At 38.5% G+C, this 25080-nt stretch overlaps 1 protein-coding gene across 5 annotated transcripts in view; it reads left to right on the top strand.

The window, feature by feature from the left end:
• EPHA6 (EPH receptor A6) overlaps window positions 1–25080 on the top strand; it is a 564169-nt gene that overhangs the window by 381355 nt on the left and 157734 nt on the right. For all 5 annotated transcript variants that reach the window (XM_080374572.1, XM_080374573.1, XM_080374576.1 and 2 more), the window contains one exon: window positions 13763–13887. In XM_080374572.1, coding sequence (XP_080230698.1) covers window positions 13763–13887 — 125 coding nt within the window. The remainder of the gene's footprint in view (window positions 1–13762; window positions 13888–25080) is intronic.

Here is a 25080-nt window from a genome sequence, read left to right as displayed (position 1 = left end):
TTTGCTGGCCTGTCCACCTAGCAGATTACCTTCTGGCTGACTAGCTGGCTGTTCCCAACTGCCTGACTATGGGGTAGTGTAGTAAACTATGCGAGCTGACCAGCAAGTGAGGACTGACAATGAACACTGACAAACTCAGAGCTCTTACAGTTAGACGAGTTCATTTTCAGAGCGGTTGACTCCTCTCTTGTCAGCCAGAGCCAATGAATTAATTATCAAAACAGCCTTTCTTCCTCAAGATTTTATGTGTTCAGCCAAAGTGGAAATTTTGAAAGGACTTTTCAGGTGAAGATCGACTTGCATGAGCAGTTACAAACCCAGTCACAATGTATCTGAAAACACACAGCATGAGTAGTTAAGTCAACAGCACAAATACTTGGTGATCATGATCATTAATGAAGCATAGATAATTCTGATTTATGGCAGAGTTAGCATGATGTCTCAGAAAATTAATGCCATTGATATAGGTTCCTCAAAATGATAACAAGTATATTTTAGGGTGAAAACCTGTAATACGTAAATAGCCCATTTGTCTTTATTAATTCTTTTCCATAAGGTTATTGGCACAGAATTATTCTGTGCAAGCAGAATAATATTTTTAGAAAACTATTATAAAGTTATTCTGTATGATTTATTTTGTCGATCTTTTTAAACTTCCTTTTTGATGACATTTTACAGACCTTTGTTTTCTGAACAGTATATATAAAGAACTAGTAGATCTGGAGCGCACACATCTGAATCTGTCAGGACCCTTTCAGAGCTGCGCTAGGATAGTATCTTCTAGATGGCATTCAAGGAATTGCTACATGTGTGGAGGCTATATTTTTTTCATATATCAAGGATTCCCTTAGTAGTTGCCGTGTTTTGGTGGTTGCTTTGCACGGGTTTCACCATATGTTTGAGTACAGAGGGACTTGAGATGATTGCCTGTTGTAAAATATTGTAAGATGAATGTGACATTGCCAATTACTGAGACACATCTGAATTAGGGATCTTACTGTTTGGTTTTGTTTGTTTGCCAAATAATTTTGAATACCCTTTGTGAACATGCTAGTTTCTCAAACTTTCCAACCAAACTCACCTCACAATTGAATCATGACATGAAATGTGATATTGGGCAAAGAGAATTATTTAAAATACTTAAGGAGGATTAGAAATAAGAAGATTTACTTAACGATAAAAGAGTCTGGACAATATTTTGCTTATTAGAACATTATTTTGTGGATTATTCCAATGTAACAATATTGCTTGTAAGCAATTGTGCAATACCAATGTCTAACCCCGATGGTGCTTAAAACTCATGTATACCTAAATCAGCTGTCAAACTAAAAGGTGTCTTAGTTCTCAAATTCTGCTTTTGTGCACGCTTTGGATTGCCTCTGTTTTGACAGTGTTAAAGAGCTTGGACACGTAGCATAATTTAGCTCTATTTCTCATTCTGAGGATCAGGCACTTTAAAAGTTAGACCCTGAAGCGCTCAGCTCCACATCACTAATGTGCTGTGTGGATATGAGCCATTAGTTCTTACAAGCAGCTACCTAAGCTGCATAGCTGGGGGTTTTCTCTCTGTACAATTTCTGCAGTGCGCGAGACTATTCAGGGATAGATAGAAGCTTATTCCAGAGGAGAGCTGTATGTAACAAACTTGTCTTTCTGCTTGGGACTGAGTCAAACAGAAGGCTTTCTCATCAGAGAGTACTTCTGAATTTCAAAAGGTTAATCTAGTTCATTATTGTTTCTCTGACAATAAGCAACAAGGGACACGGATGGAAGGAAATCAGGAAAGTATCAATGGATACTTCTCCTCATGTACTTCTCCAGATGCCAGCAGTGTTCAGTAACACGTTAGTTAGTAAGGCACATCTCCGTTTCTTGCCTGAATATCTTTCATCTTCCTAACTTTTTGGCGGCCACAGAATTTTTACAGTCCTCTTTAGAAAATGAACAGTGTAAACTCTACATGTGTCCTCAAGTCAACTAGGCTTTGTCCCTTGCACAAGAAGAGGTTGTGAAGGGAAGGACAGCAGTGCTCAGCTTCCCTCCTTAAACTTTCCTGCTTTTCTGGTCTGTAGGAAACACCTTTGTTGTACTGGCTTGACAGAGAGGTAGGAGATGAAGAAAAGACTTGGGAAAAAACCTACAAGGGCAGTGTTCAGCACACAGAATGTTGAAGAACACAAAAACTGGTTAAGGCAGTGCCAAGAAAAAGAAGAGAAATACCAAAAAGGCATAGTGAATGATCTCTGAGAATTCAGAGGCTCTTGCTAAGAGGGTAGTCATCAGATAATTAATTTCCTGGAAATAAAAGACGGGCTCCTTAAGCTAAGTGATGCACTCATCTGGAACTGTGAATACTCAGGTTTCTTTCTCACCTGGATCTCTGTCAGAAGATTGCCTATCAGTGCATGGGGATGGATGTGTGTAGTAAATATAAAGCCACAAGCTTCAGGGCACGAGCTAACTGGTAGCTGCTAGTTGAACAAGCTTCCCTTTTGAAACAGAATTCCATAATTGCCCAGGATTCCACAAACCTTCCTTTGAAACATCTTTTACCACCTATCATCTGATCTCTAGGATGCTCTATGTTCCTGGTGTTTTAATTTTTATACAACTCAGAAAGATGAGAACTCTTTAGCCTCCCAATGGTTCTTTAACTCTGGGGAGTTTTGTCTCTGTGAATAAAAGAGACTCAATCTTCTTGAAAGAGAAGACAAAGACATTTATTTTTCAAACACATTTAATATCATTGTAACATATTTTCAGAATATATGAGTACAGTAGTCCAAGAAGAGCCACTGACTCTTCTGAACCTCAGGTCCCAGACATAACAGAAGGCAGAGGTGAGATAGACCATCCAACCACTCCACCTGGCTGCTGTTTGCTTTTAGGGTTGATTTGCCCTGATGCCTTCAAGTGTGATTGCTTCTATCCCTCACCTTGAGAGCCTGTCCTCAGACTCACAGGTGTGCAAACATCCCTGTGATCTAAGTAATAGAAGACATAAATGTTTTCTCACTACACCATGTGTTCCCTGGCATTTAATCTATGGTTTCCTGATAACTTGACCGTGCTCCTTCTATTCATTAATTCTCTCCTCCTGTCATTCACAGAAAGCAGGAGAATTACTACAACTTACCTTTGTAGACTGCCATTATTTGCACTAAGCACTATGCATCACCTTTACTTAACCTCACCTCACGAGTCTCCTATTAATTTCTTTTCCAGTTCTTTATATCTTTCCATTGTATTTCCAGCACAGCATAATACTGGCTCAGTATCTTCTCCAAAGAGTTAACTAGGCTGAGCTAATTCAGATGTATTAGTTCCAGTGTAGAAGCAAGCTGGCCAACTCAGATATGTCTATGCAACACTGTGTTGTGTCATATAGATACACCCAACTGGAAAAGCCACTTTATTTAGGATGTTGGCATATCTAAAATAGCTCTTACATTGCTCTAGAGGTCATCTTTGAAGAAGCTCCATGGCTGATTTTGCACTAAGCTTCTGTGCTAATAGTAGCGATGCATGTAATGAACACTGTGGCTGAAACTAGGGTGTACATTTGACCCAGTGGCACCCACCTCAAAGCTCAGCATCTAAACAGGCAGCTCCAGTGTGCCACTGGTGCCACCCTAAGATGGTGTCTGTGGCAGGTGTCATAAATTGCCATTTGGAGTTGCCTGTGTCCCTCTGACAAGACAGCTTCCCAAAACTAAACCCCAGATTTTAAGTTATTTGAATCAAGTAAAATGAATTCCACCCTACCTGACTAAAAACTGAACACCGAACATACCTTTGACAGCAACAGTGCTTTTCAGTGATCCATGTACATCAGGTACAAACCATTGACTTACTGGCCTTCTAGAAGTATTTCACATTGTCTCTATGCCAGAGCTTAAAACGGAGTGCTTTTCTGTCCACAGGCCTACATATTAAAGATTAAAAAGATACCTGACCCTATGTAAAACAGAGATAGACTAAACCATAGCATTTGTTGTTATCTAATGATTCTTTGTAATGAACAGATGGGAGCGTATCTTTGGATTCTTTTTAGCATTTATATAATATATGATATAATTTTGTTTGTAACATCACTGGGACAATTAATTTATGAAGGCATATTTATTTAGCATCACTGTGGTTTATAAAATGCTTTGTCAAAATCAACATTTATGCGGGAATTGTCCGAAGATGTACATTTTAAGTCAGTATCAGATGTGTCTCCATGCGCTCTACAGATACCACTCAAAATGCTGAAGCACAGTAGCTCTGACATTCCCTGCACATGCCAACAGCTTTTACAGAAGGTTCACAGAAGTTCAAATAAAATATTCATGATTTTCTTGCCAGAAGAAAAACTTCTTTCAGACCTCTAAAGTACTGTTTGACAGAAAATGACCTACAGTCTGATGTAGTCTCGTATTTTGATATAAACAAGATCAGGAGCGATTTGCTGAAATGAGTGTACATTGTAGGTTTGTCTTTGTTACATGGCAGGATGAGTAGCAATTAATGGAGTGAAAAGATTGCAGATTTCCTAGTGCTTTTTAACCTGCTTATTTCATTTCCAAACTTCTGAGATCAATTTAGCAGCAGGAAGTTCTGCAGAGCAATTTGGTTCCAGTTGACCCTGGAGGGGTTGTTGCTGAATGAGACTTAGTTACAGCTCTGTTTCCATAATGACACCTTGCTGCAATAAATGATGCCTCCTTAACCTCAAGTTGTATTTCCAGTAAATTTATAGCAATTCCCAAGTTACATTAGGAGGTTGAAAACAAAGTTCTCCGGAGAAATGTGTCACCACAGGTTGTCCCCACATCACAGGCCACCTAGCAGTGCTGGCACAGTATTTATAACTACATAACACGTTGGCTGGAACACATCTTTTTTCATGCTGATTAACATCATTACAGCAGCAATCTGAATCTGCTGATAAACCAATTTCTCCCACCTCCTTCTCTTTTAGCACCATGTTTCCTAAAAAGGATATTATAAGCCATTCAGCCTTCATTTTTAAGAGGAATCCTGCATGTCTGGAATATTTCCCCCAGGAAAGCACACACACCACCTTCAATTGGGATGTTCCACCAGCCGACAGTCGGTGACTTGCCACAACGTTTGGGTCAGGAGGAACAGGGAACAGTACAAGACATAACGTTTGAGCTTCTGAAAGCAGGGAATCTGCTGGCTAAGAACATCACATTCTGTTAGTTCTGCTGTGGGTACCACAACAGGGTTGATAATTGTCATAAGAGACGATAGGAAGGGATTTGCCTGGGGGGCCTCCCGCACCCTCCCCTGTGCCATCAAATACTCTGTTGCTTGATCCAGAACAAAATGCCTGGAAGAAGCAAACAGAGTGCAGGGTGTTTTTTTCCCCAGTTACCACGCTCTTGCTGTGCCATTCAGCCACAGGGGTTGTTGCTACCTGATGTGAGCTGATACGCCGGTGCCACACAACCGGTGTGTTGTCTTCTGCCAAAGCAGGACAGGGAAGCTCTGAGCTGGGAGAGCTGTTCCCTCAGGAATCGCAGGGACCTAGTAGGTCTTTAAGCCACTTACTGTGTCCTGCTGCTTCAACAGTAAAAGGCAATGGAAGGGAGCCAAGAATCTGCTTATTCTGATGCAGATCCCATTGGTTGTCAGAGGGCATTGATTTGAGGTGATTTCCACTTACGTGACAGGCAACCTTTTTCAGTTTTGCGGATCTATTTTTGTTTGCACGTGATTCCTGGAGTCCCACCCTTCCACTAAACTTGTCTGAACTGAATTTGTTCCGCTTGCTTTGGAAATACAGAGCATATGGAGTAACTCCTTCAAACGTACATATATATATAAAACATTTGTGTGGGGGTTTTTTTTCAGCTACTTTTTTAAAGAAGCATTATTAAAGTATTTAAAATTGATCACTGTATTATAAATTATGCCAAATATCTCACCATACTTTTTAGCTGAGGGATTTGCACATACACTTTGTCAGAGAGAACAGAACATACACACACCCTGACTGACGGCTGATAAGGCTTTCTTTTCTAAAATTGCTTTTAAGTATCTTCTGCTATAATCTATTTTGAAGAATCAGGGACTGAGCAGTCCTGGTAGAACTAAAGATCTAGGAATGCTTTTGTCTCAAGCTTGCAAAATACTGATTTGCAGCACATTCTCCAACTGAAAGAAAATCCGTAGTGTTGCAAAATCGTCTGGGTGAGTATTTAACTGTCTTCTTATGTAAGATCAACAATAAATGAGAGGGAAATTAAGCAACAAGGAATAAAGAGTTGCATTATGGAACATTGTAGGAAAAAAATTATGTTGAAACCACATTTAGCCTGGAGGAAATTTGGGGATTGCATCTATGATGACCTTTAGCCCACCACACTGCAGCAGAATCTGTTTTTTGGTAATGGTATTAGGTTCACTTGGCTTTCATCCACCTTTTCTGAGCAAGCAAAGAAAATCTGCAAGGGGAAAGAACTTAAAATGGAGAGAGAAATTATAATTATAGCTTGCTGGAGGCCTATTTTTCAATGAATGAAGTGCTTCAAAAGAAGCATACTGTTATGCTGCCTTTTGAATGCAAACCTTTAGGGAACTAGTGTAAGAAAATAAAGTAAAAACATTATTTTTCACCCAAAGTTACTAATTTGCAAGCTCTAATGACTTTTCAGGAAAACTCGATCCTCAACTTTGAACTCCAAGGTTAGTGTCAGTAATAGTATCCCCTCCAAGCATTGTAACTGTGAATTACCACTAAAGTGATTAGGAAGGTAAGAGACTCTCTTTTGTGAAGAATCAAGTATCTTATCTAGTCACTGTGCTAATTGTAAACAGCCTTGTATGGTAAGAAAAAGAATTCTTACTGAATTCAGCATAAACCCAAAGATGTTGCAGCCATGTGGACATCTTTAATATAAAGAGATATGGGTTATGAACTGGGCTTTTTAATAAGAGTTTAATTTATGTTCATATTTCCATGATTTTTTCCATGTAAACTTGCGCTTAGTTTTTAGTCTTTCATATAGACACACACACACTTCTAACATTAAAGTTCTCACATACTGTACATAATGGAAGGTATTGACATTCCCAGTGTACGTTAGGATAGCTGTAATGGTTTTGGCTGGGACAGAGTTAATTTGCTTGCTGGTAGCTGGTGCAGCGCTGTGGTTTGGATTTAGTATGAGAGCAGTGTTGATAACACGCTGATGGTTTAGTCCTTGCTGAGTAGCGCTTACTCTAAATCCAGGAGTTTTGGGTTTCCCAGGCTTGTCCAGCAAGCAGGGGCACAAGAGGTCGGGAGGGGACACAGCCAGGACAGATGACCTGAACTGGCCAAAGGGATGTTCCATACCATATGGTGTCATGCTGGGTGTATAAGCTGGGGGGGCGGGGGGTGACTGGGGGCTGCTGATCGCTTCTTGGGGACTGGCTGGGCATCAGTCAGAGGGTGATGAGCAACTGTATTGTGCATCACTTGGTGTTTTTTTCCCTTGGGTTTCACTCCTCTCTCTCCCTCTCTTCATTATTATTATTGTTGTTGTTGTTGTTGTCGTAATTTTTACTTTATTTCAATTACTAAACTTTTCTTATCTCAACCTATGGGTTTATATTTTTTTCTGATTCCCTCCCCATCCCATCGGGGAAGACAGAGAAGGGGGAAGTGAGCAAGTGTCTGTGTAGTACTCGAGTTGTCACTGGGGTTAACCATGACAATAACACAGTCAGAAGATTTAAGAAAATCTCTGGAGCACAACCAGAAAAGAATACAAACATAAGTCTCCTGAATCCATAGCACATTCCTTGCCCATAAAATAGTGTCTCTTCCCTTATCCTACAAAGATAGCAACAGAAAGATTTAACAAGCAAACACAAAAGGGAAAAAGGATGAAAGGCATCTCTGCTGGAGGAGTAATAATCGTATTGCAGGAATGAGGAGTGCTGTAGGTGATAGGCAGCACAACTACAGCCTTGTCAGCTGACTGGTAATACGTGTCACGCGTGGCGTTACTGATGGAGGTTGAAGTCTTCTGGCTTCGTAGCTTCCCTGGCAAATCCTTCCTTGGTAAATAGCTCAAATGCTAATAATACTGGCGGTGTTATCATTGATCAAGAAATGTTGTTTCATTACTTCCCGTTCTGTTACTGGAGCAAAATGGCTCCCCTAAGAAAACATCTTTTTATTGCTTATTACCTTTTTCACAGACTCTCTAGAACCAAAAGTAAAATCACTGTTTTTCTTACTGTGCCCTGAAATAATTTTTTCAAGCTTGGGATCATGAATAAAATTGCAGACTTCATTTCTTGCTATGTATAATATAAAATCATACTCAGTGCCCAATAGTATAGAAATTCTAATGTAGTTACAGAATCTAGACTGGTGAAACACTGTACAAATATAATAACATTTTCTGGTATAGAAAAAGGTGCGAAGGTTGTTTTTAGCACCCAGAAAAACACTTGAAAATTGGATCTCAGTACATATCTATGTTAACAATTATAAATACTACATATGTATGATTTGACAAAATTTGACTGTGTTTTTTGTTGGGTTTGTTTTTTTTTTTAAGTATAGCTGTATTTATTAAAAGAAACAGAAATTTAGACCAGTTTTTCCTTTTCAATATCCGTAGTTTCCAAAAGAACTTTCTAGGATTACAATTAAGGAAAAGGAGAAAACATTTGAAAGTAAATGTACTTATACCATATTCTGTTTCATTAATTTCCTAAACCTGTTGTTGAATGGCTTTTGGGTGATGAGATACCCATGGCTTCCATAGTGGCACATTACTGTGTGATTTAATTCATGCCATTAACACGTGATATAAGCTTGAAAAAGTCTTTTTCTCTTAATGAACAGAAAAGCAGTCGTCTTTTGTTTTCTGGCCAACAGAGACATGAAACCCAAGTCAACACAAATTAGTCCTCACAGCACTGATATTTCTTGCACCCTCTAAGTGTCCTTCCCTTAATGAAGGAAGTTTTTCCCCAACAAAAGTAATGCAGGCTCCCTGAAGGATGTTAAAGCAGATTTCCTCCTCCGACTGTGTTGTATGAAACTAGAAGGGATCAATGAATGAGTTTTCAAAGAGAAGCAAGGTTGCTGAGGGGGCCTCAATCAGTATTTTCCCCCAGCTGCAGTTGGGAAGTCGCTGAGGTAGGAGAGAAAGAAGAGGGAGGGGGCTGGATTCTGTCATCTATTGGGAAGCCCCTGCTCAGAAAACATGATAAAGCCCTTTATTTTGGTGACTGTGGTCTTTCCTGTACTTTGAAGCAAGCAGAGGTCTCCAGGAAAGAATAACATGCAGTTGCACGATTCAGATTATTACTGGCAATGGTAGAGGTATAAAAACATCTAACTAAATTAAACCACGTTATCCTAAATGACAGCATTTTACCCACTGGGACCCACAGCCTTCTCATGAGGATGGTGTCCAAAAGAGGGAAGCTGCAGTCCTCACCACACCATGTGCCCAGTTCAGACCCCCCTTCCACTCTCTCCTCTCCAAATTGGTATCTGCTGGCACTTCGTTGGCTTTGGCCAAACAGACAGAACACAGCAGGGAAGAGGAACACAGTGATGCAGCCGTTCCTGTTTGTTGGATGGTAATTTTTTTTAACAAGAAAGTGATTGTGCATACCTGGTAGGGTTCTGCCAGCCAGTAAAAGGGCACTGACCTGTCATGGTTTGTTCTCACCAAAGTAGTAAAATTTGAGATGAGATACCAGAGGGGTAGAGCACTCCGTGTACAGACAGCCATCAAATGAGCTTTTGTCATCAGCTACCGTTCGGTCTGAAGCTTCTTCATAGTGAATGGGCACCATATCAAAGTTTTTCAACCCTGAAAACCAGGGGGGAAATGCTGGCAATTCTTTGCTGTCTTTCGACAGTGTGGAACAAGAAATAGGAAAATTTGAAAATGGACTAAAGGAAAAAAGCTTCAGAAACCCTACAGGTCACCTGTTTTGAAATCAGATGCTTTCATATCATAGAAGTCAACTTCAGAAGAAGAGAAAGTCTCTAGAGAAATGACACCGGAATCCAATCATCAATTAAAAGACACATTTTTCTGTCCTTCGTGTAGCGTATGAGAAAAGGGATTCTGAAAAAAAGAGAAGCCAAACAGATTTAGAATAAAATAAGCTTACTGTGAATTAAGGAATGAACTTCCATTATTCAATACAAATTTGAAAAGACAAAGAAACTTATCAGACTAAACTAAATCAGGAGTTCACAGCACTGTAGATGACTCATCATAATTCAAGAAATCTATAACAGTGTGGCGGAAAACATAGAGAGCAGATGGTGCAAAGAATCCTCAGTACAAAACGGAGATCTGCGCTGAGCTTAAGAGCCAGAAGCCATTCTTCAGTCTAGTACCAACGGCAAGAAAGTGCTGCCATTAAAGTGATTAAAAGCCATGCTGTGCTTCTAAGCATTTTTTTTTCCCAAATAGTTTCATTGGGTAACCAAATTAGAGCTCTCCTGCAGCTACTGGATTTGAAACAACTAATTAAAAGAACTTCCCATTGATTCATCATAGGAACATTAGAGCAGTCTTTATAAATGGGCAAATAAGATTTACCTATCTTACAATTTTCCAGTTAAAAAGAGCTTTAACAATAAATGGATAGGATCTTTAGGGAATAAATAACTTCTGCTCTAGTGAGCAACTGTTATAAGAAGCTGAAATATCTCCGTACAAAGTATTGCTTTTGGTAGCACTTCACAATAACTAAAGAAATAGAAACTGAGCTAGCTGCAGGTTTTAATTACTTGGGTTTATTTGACTGTTTATTTGTACAATAAATTTCTGATTGAAATCCTTTTCCCAAAACCCATTATTTCCTCTGAGATGTCAATAGATAACCTTTGTATGACAAATACAGGCTTATCCTTCTGAACATATAAGAAATGGACAATGTTGGCTCTTTTGTGGCTTTTTGTTCAAAAGTACACAAAAGTACACTTTTTCTTTTTTGTTTTCTTTTTTTGCCCAGTACCCTAGTACAAACACAAATATGCTTTTTATATTCACTGTCCTATGTCTACACCTCCGCATTTTGATTTAGAGGATTGGCACAGCGCTACAGGGGTGATGTGAGGGTTTCAGCTTCGTGTGCAGGTGAAGCACAGCTGGTTTAGGAGAGGGCTAAAGTAATTTTCTTTCATTAATTTGCTGCTGAGTTGTTTCCCAGGAAGAAAGCTTGGGTTATTTCTTACACTGAACTTTTGAGAGGATCTTCGGATGTGCCAGGACTGTGTTTTGACATGCGCTTCCTCAAATGGCAGAGTTACTGCAGTGAGCTTAGACTGAAAACCTGCATAAACTGCTGTATAAATCTGGAATTCGGAACCCAAAGAAAAATGCACAACATGCAGCACATACGCAAAGCTTATAAAGGTTAGATCATAATTTAAAGAAGTGTAGTAGCACTAATCTATATTTTAAAAACCTAGAAAGGCCAAGAATGTAATTGTATCTACAGTTTAAACTGCTGTTTTCTGTAAATCAACCTCAGTCATTTCCCAGGGATTTGGTTGTCTGACCAGTGAACCCCCAAACACAGTGAGACAAAGCCATGATGTGCTGGGGAAGGTGGCCCAGCTGATGTCCATCACCCATGAGCAGGTACTCAGGGTATCCTAGATGTATCTGAAAGGTTGCTATAGCTCCCTCAACCCGCCTGTAAATCACAGCAAATAACAGTGAATGACTCAAAACAACAAATGGTAAACAAATTTATATAAGCAATACCCTGGCAGGCCTTCGATCACTGTTTAGCAAATACAAATCCATGTTTGCTACCTTCTTTTTTCCTTTAAGCAGATCTTTGTTACCTGCTTAGAGTAGCTGATTTTACCCCAGATATTACAAGAGCTCAGCTTCACCCTCAACTTCAATAGTAAAAATTTCATTTTAACTGAGGGAGTGGTTATACATACCCAACGATAAACTTTTGGCCCAAAATCTATGACTGCTTTTCATTTATTTATTTGTATTTTGTACTATTCAGGTACTCTACATTATGCTTTTTAAGGACTTTTAAAAATAAGTTAATCCTTTATTGAGCATAGCAGCAATTCTTTTTTTCTCTCATTCCTTTGCAGCAGACCTGTGGTTAGAGTGGCCTAAGTACAGGTGTAGGACAGTTTCCTGTGTGAGCTCTGTTTTGTCCACTTAATGCTTTTGGTAGGTTTTTTTATTTAGCGTTTCATGTTGAGGTGTTGGGTTTTTCACATCAGAGAGGACTGGACTATTATACTACAGAACAGTTATCCACAGGGAGGATTGGCAGTGGATGGAAGTTTATTTTCTCTCTTGGATAAATGCACTGTCACAAAGAAAGAGATTGTTATGTGCATGTCTGTGTGGCAAGTTTCCCTTTTTTCAAAGAAAAACAATCGGGTTTTGTTTTCTTTAGTGTTTCTTTGCATTCTAGAATTTATTTATTGTTTTCATTTCTTAAACTTCCTGAAATATTTACAGGGAAGAAAACTAAGGCATGAAATTTTGTGACTAGAAGCAGATTCTTATTTCATTTTCCTAGGGAGACTCTTTCATTCAAAAGATTAAAACAGAAGCTGTAAAAATGTGTTATTTTTAGGAGACAGCTCCTTGGAAGTTCAGAAGAGGTTAAGTAAGATTCGTAATAGAGCGGAATGAGGGAGGGTGTGTAATGAACTGATATTCGTTAGTGGAAAGACAAATAGCAAAAGCTATGAATCACTGGAATAACTTTTTTTTTTTTTATGGTAGCTGCTTTGTTCAGCTTTCTCAGTCATCTTCAAGAATGTTGAACAACATGACTGGTGGTGTTGTAAAATTTGGGAAAGCTGCATACCAATAGCATTAAAGCAGCATTAGTACCTGGAGAGTATTAGATCTCTTTTGGCATGCTTGACCAGATTAATAACATAAGCTAAGACCATTTCCTAAAATGCGATTTTTGCACCATTTGAAATTACTGCATAGATAACAGTGCGCCTTCTATTTTTAAAAGGGCAGAAAAAGCATTTCTTAAAATTAGTTAACCCCATAACCAAGAGATAATTTGGCTCTGGCGTGCATCCACCCATGCGGGGCCCTTTCCAAAAGCTGCTGGAAGCGGTTCCTACGTGCTGCACTGCAGCAGACCTGCAGTCTCCGTTACAGCAGGTAGGTCTGGGCACACCTTTGCCCCCAGGGTTTGCCCATAGCCCCCTCCCTGCCACTGGCCTCCCCTGACAAGCTGGCTCCTGTGCAGGCAGCTACCTCACTGACCGGCTAAAACACCCTTGCTGCTGCCAGCCCAGCTAGCAGAAATCAAATTCACTGCATCTGTTTTAAGCCGTGTCACTTCATTTTACCCCAAAGAATAAACCCAATGTACATTTTACACAGTTGAATTATAACATTTAATGAAGATTATACGGAATGTAGGATTTACTGTCTCTGAAATGGGGTTCTGCCGTGGACACGATGTCCTGGGAGCCAGCCTGGTTGTGTGGACCTGGTGGCGGGAACTGGCACAGGCGCCTCTATCTATATTTTTATATATAGCCATTTTCCAGAAGCTGGACTGCACTTTAACAAAGGAGTTACTAGTATGTACTTGAGACGTTAATTCCAGGTTGTATCATCTCCCTGAGAATTGCCATCTGTCATGCTTTTCTGTCTGGAGGTCACTCCAAGTTACCTCGGGTTGGTATCCTAAGACAGTAGTTTGAAAGGATAAACCGTGTGCTTTGTCTTTAACCCTTAGTTATCCTTTTCCCTTTCAGCACCCTCCTTGATAGGTATGGTAAGGAAGGACTGGGCTTCCCAAAACAGCATTGCCCTCTCCTGGCAAGAGCCGGACTTTCCCCATGGAGCAATTCTGGACTACGAGATCAAGTACTATGAGAAAGTAGGTCTCACTTACAGCATCACCCAAACTCAGATCCTAAAGAGCAATATGTTTCGTATTTTCAATATTTTTAAAAAATACTCTAAACTTTTCACTTGATCCCACGTGCGATGCTATATAAGTAGACGTTTTATTTTGTACTGGTCTTTTGTTGTTTTACTTCTAACTTGTTTAATGACTGTCTTGTTTCACATCAGAATCAAGTTGAGCAGCAAGCAGGCAGTAGATATACTTGTGTTATAGTAACTACATTTATGAACGTGGATAAATGGATCGTATGCTTGAAGATATTTTGATTTATGGATTGTAAACACTTCATGACACTGAAACAATTAAGATGAATGTCAATGTCATTTCATTTTGCGGCATTATTTAGCAATAATTCATGCTTAAATCATAGAGTGCACCAGCCTTGTTTAGAGGGTTACAGAGGGTTACACGAGGGAGAGAAACTGCCTGTCATCCATGTCATATTTCTGACATTCTGTCAAAATTAGGTGATTTCACACAAAAGAGGGCAACAACGTGCAATACCAGTAAAGGTACAAGGTGCACACAAGTATGTCTTGTGAAAGCGTGATTTCAAGCCTACTTCTCCCAAAGCCCAAAACATATTTTGTCGTTTCCAGTTGGTTATAGAGCCTTGTACCAGTATAAAATGTAGTGCTAATCAGTGCCTTCATTCCTAAAGACCTAGGAAAATTTTTAAATTTTCTTAACATCTTAAACACTTCCCGGCTAAGTCAGTTCTTGCTGTTTCTCTGTCCCCATCTGAAAGTCACAATGGAACTAATGGATATTAGTTGTGAAAAGACCACAAAGAACAGAAATATAAGCCAAATAATGAAAGAAATATTTAGGGATGTTAGGCTCTGTAAATAGAATCATAGAATCATTGATCTGAGATTTTTTTTCCTTGGCTGCATTGAGATTACGCAGCTTTAATGATGCAGAAAAAAATGGTAAACTGGGAAAAAAAATCCAAACAATTTAAATATCCTACCTAGAGGGAGAAGAGACATCGCTTAGAATATTTGGTAGTCAAAGGAAGGAAACCTTACTTTCCTACAGTAATGGAAGTCCTTCAGGTTTTGATCCATTAGCAAAGAAAGCCACCTTACAACTTGGACTGCCCTTGTTTTGTTTGTTGGTACTAAAATAATAACCAAGTGAATTAAACAGGAGAAACAGTGAGATTTTATTCAAGTGAATAGGAACAATTTCAAAGATCTAAAGCCATTCATACAGATGTTAAATTATAAAGGTTATCTTTATAGAAGTCCTTTATCAACAGATTGATTATCTGCTGATATATCATGTCAAATAGCTCTCCTTAGAGGTGTACATATTACTTAGCCTTGTCCATTGTGCAGCAAGACTAAATACACAGGATTCACTGCCCTTTGGTGTATACAGTCTAAACCACTCCTATCTGTTTCTACCAAAAAAGAACCATTTTCTGTTTTCACCTTTTGTAGTACATAAGGAGTTATCCTCGAACTATAATCTTCTCTCCCCTCTTAGGTGTGGGGAGATAAATGCACTACTGGCATCTCTTCCACACTATTCCAGCACTATTCCACAGGCATCACCTTTTTCCTAAATCACTAACTGCTTAGCTCTTGAATACACCTTTTGTTAGTAAGTTACAACAGGCATGCTGTCTGGCAGTACTGTGTAACAGGCAGAGTAAGAGACAAGCCAGCAACAGCAGTAAAAAGATCACTTATTTGAGTAGAGGAATAGGTATATAAGAGATTTTCTACAACACTTTTTGAAGACTAGATTCTAGAGTGGAGAGATGAGTCATCTAGTACTGCAAGTCAGTCTGATGATTTGCAGTATTAAATGTGATTTTATAACACTTTAATTATATTTAAATAGTGATGAAGAAATGTATAACAGTAGCACTTGGTAAATATAGTGGCAAAATACAAATGGGATTTGTATATTGGAAAAAAAAAAAAAGGATAGTTCCTAACTCAAAGCCAGAAAATAGTAACGTGCACATTAATTCAATTATTAACAGATTCAATTAATCCATTCTTATTCACCTTGGAACTCTGTGTATTAAGTAGCATTGTTCGTGTAATGTCAGGGGTAGATAGGTTAGGCTTCCCACTAACCCTCAAAGAGGGAAATATCAGCATTCACATTCTCAGCAGCAGTGACAAAATAGAGATAGTGTTACATACCCACAAGAAATGTGGTAAAAGTGAAAGAATTGTCTACTAGATTTAGTCCTCTACTGGACAGTAAAAAATGCAGCTGAAGTTCAAGAACACGTTGACTATGAGAAGGTCAGAAATTTTATTAGTGTCTTAAGGAGTCAAGAAAAATGCAGAAAACAATAGTCTTAGGTAATAATAAATGCACTAATTTGTAAAATGGAACATCTTTTTCGGTCCTGTCCTTATTCCTTTTTACTGGTCATTTGTATTTATAAAAGAGGATTTGTTTTGATTTATAAGAAATTGTATTTCTCCATCAAGTACAAACACTCAGTCCCCCAAATTCATCTGATTATATCCATTTCTTAAATTTGCAAAAGTCTGAAGAACTCTGCAGGATTTTAAAGTTTTACAAGTATTAACTGCTATTTCTTATAAGGTTCCTTGTTGATATTTGCAAAATTGTCAATATGACATTGGGGACCACACTGGGGGAGCATGCTTGCATTTAATTATAACCAGCAGCAACTCTGCAGCTCATAAATGGAAGTAATATCTTGTCATGTACTCCCAAGGTTTCAGGAAAGATGTGTAAACGTACAGAAATCAAGTACCTGGCTAATAAACTACAGTGAGCATTCCACAAAATAGGGCAGTTTCCAACAGTTTCATCAGTAGGACAAATTAGTGACTGAACACAGAACATAGAGATGCATCTTTCCATGCATATCCAGAACAAGCAGAACAAGGGAAGGAGGCTAAACGGTGCTAAATACGCAAGAAACTTATATTTGCACTCTTGTGCAATACAAATTGCACACAGACAACTACTGAAAGGTAAGCTCTCTCTGTGAAAAATACTCACTTCTTCTGAGAAAAGCTACCAAACAATAAAGAAATAGAGAAAGTAAGTTATACAAGGCTATCGATAAGCTATAAGTATGAAACATATGAATTTTAAAATATAATAAAGCAGCTCAGTAATTTGTCTATTTTAAAGCACCATCTTCCATATGACCTTTTCTTCAGTGGATTGCTGCAGAACGCTCAGAATCGTAACAAAATATTGTTTGGCTTCCTATCTGACTCTAAAAATGGAAATCTTGAGAAAATAACAAAATTCATTGTGAGTCAATCAATGGGTTGTACAGATTTTTAGCTTCATATTTCAGAATACACTGGTACATATTTATGTGGTTGGCTGACAAGAGGTCACTTTGTTCTGCAGCTTTTCAGCCCAAAGTGCAGTGAACATAAGCTGACCCAGGACATAATTAGAGAGCTGACTTGGCCTGTGAGGAAAACAAAAATTCCCAGACATTCAGCCCAAGATGCTAGGAGTTTCTGTCACAGTAAAGAGAAAAAGTTTTCCATTGCTTAAATAGTTACGTGATGTAACCAGGGAGAGACTGTCATGAGCCTGAAGTAATACTGTATGTTGTGGCTTGGTAGTTGAAATATCTCATTGCTAGAAGATTATTGATCACACTGAAAACTATACAGTTAGCAACATTTGTCACCTTAGATGATGAGTCTACACCAACACACAAAGAATCCTTTAAATGTTTGACTTTAGAGATCTAAGGTGTACTCTGAAAAGCATTTCTTGATAGACCTTCTTTGGAGTCCTCATAGATACTAAACATTTGCAAACTGTCTGTTGGTACAGGGTGTCTGCCCTGTTCTGCAGTCTGTTAGCTAGCCATTCTATTTTAAAATCTGTTAATATCTTCCACAAATAGCCCAGTACTTTAAAAAAAACCAATATATCTCTTATAGGCAGTATTGTCTTTCCCTATAAAAATCAGATTCCCAGTATGAATAGAAGCTCCGTTTCCTTGCTAAGAGTAATCAACTTTTCTTTTATACTTTAAAACTCTTACTCAGACATTGACCAAAGCTTGTACTTTTTGAAAGATACCAGGCCATTGTAATCTATTTGCCTCTCTCCAAGAAGCTCACGAGTTCGAGTCAGGTGGAGGAGTGGGATGAGATGTGGCCTTGTCACAGCCTTGTCATGACGCCAAGTCCTTCCGTCACAATTCCCTCATGGGAAGGGAAAAGCAGTCGGCGGTGGGTATACACTATACCGGCAGCACTTCAGGTTGTGCAGCTGAACTGGAAAATGCTTATTCCTCCCCTTTTCCACCCAAACCCTTAAAGTTAATCATAAAAAATTAATGCTCCCAGAGAGCTGTATTAAGCATATCAATCTGTATACTTATCAGCAATTGTATTAAGTTTATTCTCCCATATGGCCCAAATACACCAGCTGGATTATATTTTCTGTTGCGCACAAGATAATATATAATTAGCAGAGGAAGCCTCTCTATAGAGAACAGATTTTAATGGAATGTACCCAAGTGATATCCCAAGGCATGGCAATGACATCTCCAGGCAGAGAATATCTTTTGGAGCAGGATATAGAAGGTGGGGGGGGGGGGGGGGGGGTGTGTGCTGGCTGATGATTCTTCACTTTCTCGTCTTTTGATGAAATTTACACTAAAGCCAAATCCCTCTGACAAAATATTTCATTTTGTTGGCAGACTCAATTTACAAATCACAGGCAGTTTTCACATAAAAATTGTAACTCACCTCCATATGACAGTGAGCGGACAGGATATGTAGGATGTCAGATAGGACTTTTCCTCCATTCCAGTATTATTTAGAGTTGAATTAATAAATAAAAGAGAGAAAATAACTGAGCAGTAGAGGCAAGGGGGAAATTAGTTTTTCAATGAGATTTTAAAAAGAGATGAAGAGCTGATAAGGCAAAGAGATAAAGTACCAGAATTAAAGGATTAGAAAGCAGTATGACCTTGTTAATTTTTCTATCAGTCTACAGCTGTATTTATTTAGCTTATACAAGAAATGATGCTCCTTCTTAATATATACTATTAAAACAAGCACCGCTATTTCTTTGAATATTCATTAATATGAATTAAAATGAGCCACCCTGAATATAAGTAGTAAAATACTTAAGAGACCTTGAGGTAAATGACTTTGATAGCAATAATGTGAAGATTTAAGACAATCAATGAGCAATGTTTTGAATGACAGTATTATTTTTACAAAAATTAATATGGAAAATGATTAGCAAGAGCGTAATTTTCTCTTTCAGAATTGTTTGTCCACACTAGTATTCTGTAGTTTAAGGCAAATCTGTCTGTGTAGAAATATATTTGAAAACCACAGAAGTGTATATATACAAGATCACATACTTTGCACTTTGATGGTAAAAAGATGTGACACTTGGTACCTGTACAGAGGTATGAACTGATAAGCCTTGACAATTTTTTTTCCACGCTTTTTGAGGAACAGATAATCTTGTGCTATGCTCGGTACCGTACTGAAGACTAGCACAGCAACCTCATGCTCCTGGGAGCCCGGGGAACACACCAAGCTCACTTTCCCGCACATGCCCAAGTTGTTTCATTCCAGCTTTTTTTCCCATGTGAGCTGCCAGTGTACGGTGTGTGACCCATCTTGGTTTAGGTCAACAGATGTTCCTCTGTGTCTTCTCCAGCTAAGGAGATATTTCATTATGATCTTCTCAGATTAATTCAGTTCTGTTCAGGCAGAATGTGACCCTGCTTGAATATCAGCTGGATTCAAACCTCACTGGCCAGGAGCCATACATGTTCTCATTAGACAATATATGTACATTTCTTATAAGAAGCCATGTCATGTTGATCAGACAATCCTCTGAACTTCTGGGTAATGCTTTGGAAAGACAAAATAAAATTAGTAATTTCTTTTCTATAGCCCTATGCCTTTCTGTGAGGTCTGTATGACATGTGTGAGGTTCATTGACCCACAACCTCCCTCCTACTCAAAAAGTTAAACCACTCCAGTCTGTCCACCCCCTTTAGTTACAATTTCACATAATGCTGAACGGAGTTAGAAGGATCACTTTTTTTCAGGCACTGCAATGTTACAGCTTCCCTATTTCCCTGAAGTACCAGCTAATACTTTCTTGGCTCAGATTTTGCTTTTATGTTAGATTTTTAAATCATGAAGAATAATCTATGCACCAGCTCCAGCCCACATGAGGCCGAAGGGAGCCTGCAGACTGTGCGCTGTTACTCCTGAGCAGCACAGTTCATTCGGTACTGTTGTGGCTGGATTGTTACCATGTACTGGTTCTTTCTCCGGGCACATTCTTTTATATATACCTACCACAGCATGCTTGATAACCTTGCAGGCTTCCTGCCTAAATGTTAAAGTCAACGTGGGTGACAAAATTGGGGAACAGGAGAAGGCTTGTAACGATAGGGATGTGCTTTTCAGGTGCCTGGCCACTCAGTGAGTATATGCAGTATAAAATAGTGAGCGCTGTGCTGTTAGCATTGAATGATCAGCTGGGCAATTTTTAGCCTCATGCTAATCGTTCTCTTTTAAAACGAACGCTTTGCTCCTGTAATATTTTTCAATTATTCAAATTACTTGAGGCATAAGTAGCAAAATGCTGCCTCCAAGTAAAATGTTTCTGATGTGACTAGAAGCAAGAAACGTAGGGCTCGTGCAGTAACACATTTTCATTACATTTTCAGCATGTTCTCATAAGAAAAATAGCATTGAGTGATATGGATACTTAAGAACATTTGGATAGTAGTATTAGGCAGACCTTAGTATTTGCCCAGAGCTGCAGGAACAGATCAGCCTGTCACTGCAAGGCACCAGAGCCCCAAGGAACACCTCTGGCATTCTCGGCTGTTTGGAGCTCCTGGGAAATGAACCATGTCTGGTAAATGTTTTTAAAAAACAATCACTACAAATGCGCTTTGGGAGATGATCATTAAAATGAAATCTCCTAGCTTATTTTAGCATAGTAAGTGATGTTAAACAAGCTTCTCAGTTTTCCTATTCTGTTGTTATTAACCTAGTTTCCCAAGGGAAGAACTGTAAAAGCCTTAGATTCTTTAAAAAAAAAAAAAAATAGGTCTCAGGACTGTTGAAAATGAGAGTGAATAATTATGAGACTCTCTGACCAGATATAATTTTTGCCTGCAGGAAAGAACCTAAGGACCTTGCAGCAGCTATTATTAATGACACTGATATAATTACTATTAGGAGAAAAAGTAATCTGGGCTCTAAATATCTGTTCCATGCAGCAAAGGGTTTGTCATAGAAGTTCTGAGCTAGGCCTTCTCCATTAGGTGCCTGGTTTGGCTAGTCTCCTAATCGTTCTCGTCAATTATTTAGATATAGCTTCTAAACATTCGTATTTAATAATAAAGTAGCCTACAGAGCTATTACTGTTGTCATTCCTGCTGAACCAAAAAGTCTCAACAAGAAATATAATGCTGTTTAAGCAAGCCTAGTGGATTTGATTTAAAAAACCACATAGTTCAGTCTTTGCTGATCTTGTGTTCTTGTCTGTAGCCAATACCATTTTCCCCAAGGAAAACTGCACGTACAATGCTTATTGAAGTAACTGCTAGAGGAGCCACACAAATTTAGTAAAGGTGCTTTAATGGCTTTGAATAAATGCTTTTCAAACTCTTTCAAAGACATCGGTATAGGAGTTGTGTGAACTATTACAAGGCAACAAACACAGCTAGTCCATACTTCAGAGGAAGCTAAGAAAGCTAAATCCACTGATAGCAGAGGTTGATTCCTAATAAAAGGGATTATTAAACATATTTGCTAGCCATTCAGCATTCGAACTTCAGAAAAAAATAGTTTAAAAAACAGATTACTCACACAGCAAGAATAGTAACATTAACTGCAGGAATCAGCTATTAATCTTAAGTGTATGATTAGGTAGTGTCAAAAATCAGAAGCAGCTATTGTATAGTACAGTAAGTTCAGCTCCCTCCCAAGGACAAGCTTTAGATGATTTTGATGAACATATTGTAAGAAAGAAATGTTGTCTCTTCAGAGAGAATATAGCAATTGCACAAAAGGAAGTGGTAAAAAGTTTAACATGTTTAATCCTGAAATAATAATACAGAGGATGTACTCTCAACTTAAAACATTTTATTATTGTTGTCATTGCTGTTATTAGTAACTAGTTTCAGTGTATTCACCTTTGAGGTTTGGTGCAGTAAGTTTTAGTAGTATCTGAAGTCAGATTTGTAGTTCCTTCAAGTACCTTAACGCACAATCTGGAGTCAAACTTTGAAAGTTTGACATATTTTTACAAAAAGAATGGTGAGCTTTGTGAGCAATGACCTAAAAATAATTAGCATAGCTTCCAAAAGATGGCCATCTAAGAAAAAATAATTTCCTTATTTATAAGTTAAATACAATGTCCAGGTCTCCATTTCTCTAAAACCTGTCCAAACGTTTACTTTAGACCTTCTTAAAATAAGAACTAGCTTAAACATTCCCAAAAGTCTTCATCTATGAGTCCAAACTCTTTTAAAAACTAGGGACAATGCTTTCACAGTACACAAACTACGTACTGTTTGTAAGTTGTTCTTTCGCAGCCAAAAAGGTGGATTCACAGACCAAGTCAAGAAGTTGTGTACTTTGAGACATAAGTGAGGTTATATCTTTCTTTAAATGAGGGAATGTTCCAATACGAGGTATCATTTCACTTTTTTCCTGTTTTTTCCTGCAGTCTTTCATATATTCAGGACATTTTGGGGAGTTACATGTAATAAGACGTATTCTTTTGGGGAGGAAAAACAAAGTTTGGATTTTTTTTCCTCTCTTCTGAGACTGCATTGCAACTGCACACTAACTGTGCAGAAGGAGAGATTGTTACTAGTTTTCCACTTTTAATATTTTGTTCACACTGAAATGGAGACAAAGCCACTAACTGAATTGTAAGCAACCTCTTTTTTGATAAGTAGTGATGTCCCCAAGCAGTCATTCTGGGAGAAGGCAGAAAAAAACAAAGGAAAAGAGGAAGCTCTTTTAAGGAGACCCATTCAATTTTCATGCAATAAAATGTACCATTTCCATGTTTAACATTAGTATAAGCATTTTACCATGTATTGAATAAAAGCTGTGGGTTTGGTGGGGGGGTGGTGGTGATTGTTGGAATGAAAAATGAACATTAGAGGAGCTTTTCATTTAAATGCATGATTTTGTTAGCCAACTGGAATTCATAGAAAGGGCATGCTATTCAGTTACTCCCACGTAGTTTTGTTAGTTTTATACACTAATAGAATCATGAGTGTTTATTTTGTTGATTTAAAGAAACATAATGTGAAAATTCTCTTTTTTCTTTTTTCTTTTTTTTTTTTTTTAATGTATTAGTATTAATAGTTTCAAAGTGCCCTTTCTTGATGTTCTTGTCAGGGAGGCTGAGTTAACAGCCTATTATTATGTACTCCTTACTGAGCTCTTAATAGCTTTAGAGTCTTTTGTAGGAATTCACCTGCTGCTCATAAACACATTTATGTTGCTGTAGGAACTTCACCAGGTTGATGCATCTTGTATTTGCAATGACCTTGCACAAACTGTCTGGGTTTGCGCATACTGCCAGGAGTACTAACATACTATGTTAACACAATGGCGATTCTTTAGTGACTGAGGCAGCTCTTCCCTTTTAATAAGGTATTGTCACCTGTCCGTAGATTTCTTTAAAGTTTTTTCAGACTTTTTTTGTTTGTTTTTACCAACTCCAAAAGTATTGTTCCTGGTAAAGTTAGAAATGGGCACTTCCCTGATGGAAAAATAGGAACAAAACCTACTTTCTTGGTTTTGAAAGTGTAAAATCAGCATTTTGGTTTTTTTCATTTTAGATTGTTTACTTTGTCCTTTGAAACTCATGTTAAACTAATTGGAAAAATATTTCCATTTTTGCTTTATACTCCACTACTAACTCACTGATGTGTTTGAAGAAAACATGAATTTAAATACTATGATACATTTACTGATGACGTAATGCAAGGATCTGCAATAGAGTCATGACACCAGATATTAATTCAGCCCTTTTAATATTATAGGATAGATGTTTGCTGTCTGCCTGAACTGAGACGAAAGATGTACACACATGCTCACAAATACACAAATAATGTCATATTTCAGTGATTGTTCAATACATTTTGATGTATTTAAATCTGAAGAGGTTTGCATAATGAAAAATGCTACACAATCCCAAATGATTGTCCCTATATATAAATCAGCATGTTCCCTCTTCCCTCTCATTTATTATTTGTATTGGAGTGATCAAAGTCAAACTTTAGTTAGTGTCAGACTTTGTATTTTAGAGCCGAAATTCTTCCTCCAAAACTGATTTTTGTAGGGTGATGCTGACCAATTAATATTGTCCTATTGACCTGTATTAATATTGTCAACATTACTGTATAAGTCCTGATTTTCTTTGAAAAGGGAAGTAATTCTCCCAAACAACTGTATACACAGCACGTGAAAGACTTGTTAGAATGTAACATGTAGATTTAAATTAATCTTAATGACTTCAATCATTTATTCCAGATTCACAACAGCAATCTGAATCAATTCTACCTATAAAAATAAGTAATTTGCTTACTTAAATAAAAGTGATAGCTTTGTTAAGGACAGGAACTTGTTGGAGCAAGGCCAGAGGAGGCCACAAGGATGATCTGGGGGCTGGAGCCCCTCTCCCTTAGAGACAGGCTGGGGGAGCTGGGGTGGCTCAGCCTGGAGAGGAGAAGGCTGCGGGGAGACCTGAGAGCCCCTGCCAGTGCCTGGCGGGGCCCTGCAGGAACGCGGGAGAGGGGCTTGTTACAAGGGCGTGGAGTGTAGGACAGGGCGGTGGCTTTAAAATGAAAAAGTGTGCGTTTAGGTTAGATAGAAGGAAGAAATTCTTTCCTGTGAGGGTGGTGAGACACTGGCACAGGTTGCCCAGAGCAGCTGTGGCTGCCCCATGCCTGGCAGTGCTCGGGGTCAGGCTGGATGGGGCTGGGAGCGACCTGGGCTGGTGGGAGGTGTCCCTGGCCCTGGCAGGGGGTGGAACGAGATGGTCTTTAACGTCCCTGCCAACCCAAACCATTCTGTGATTCTACAGTTCTATGATTTCTGATTAATAGCACTAAACTACAGCTAACTGCTCTCTTAAGTGTATCTATGAAACAAGTAAACA

Source organism: Falco punctatus, assembly GCF_963210335.1.
Source record: "Falco punctatus genome assembly, chromosome: 2".
Classification (NCBI taxonomy): domain Eukaryota; kingdom Metazoa; phylum Chordata; class Aves; order Falconiformes; family Falconidae; genus Falco; species Falco punctatus.
Note: the sequence above shows the minus strand (reverse complement) of the source record. Positions and strands in the feature narration are given on the sequence as shown.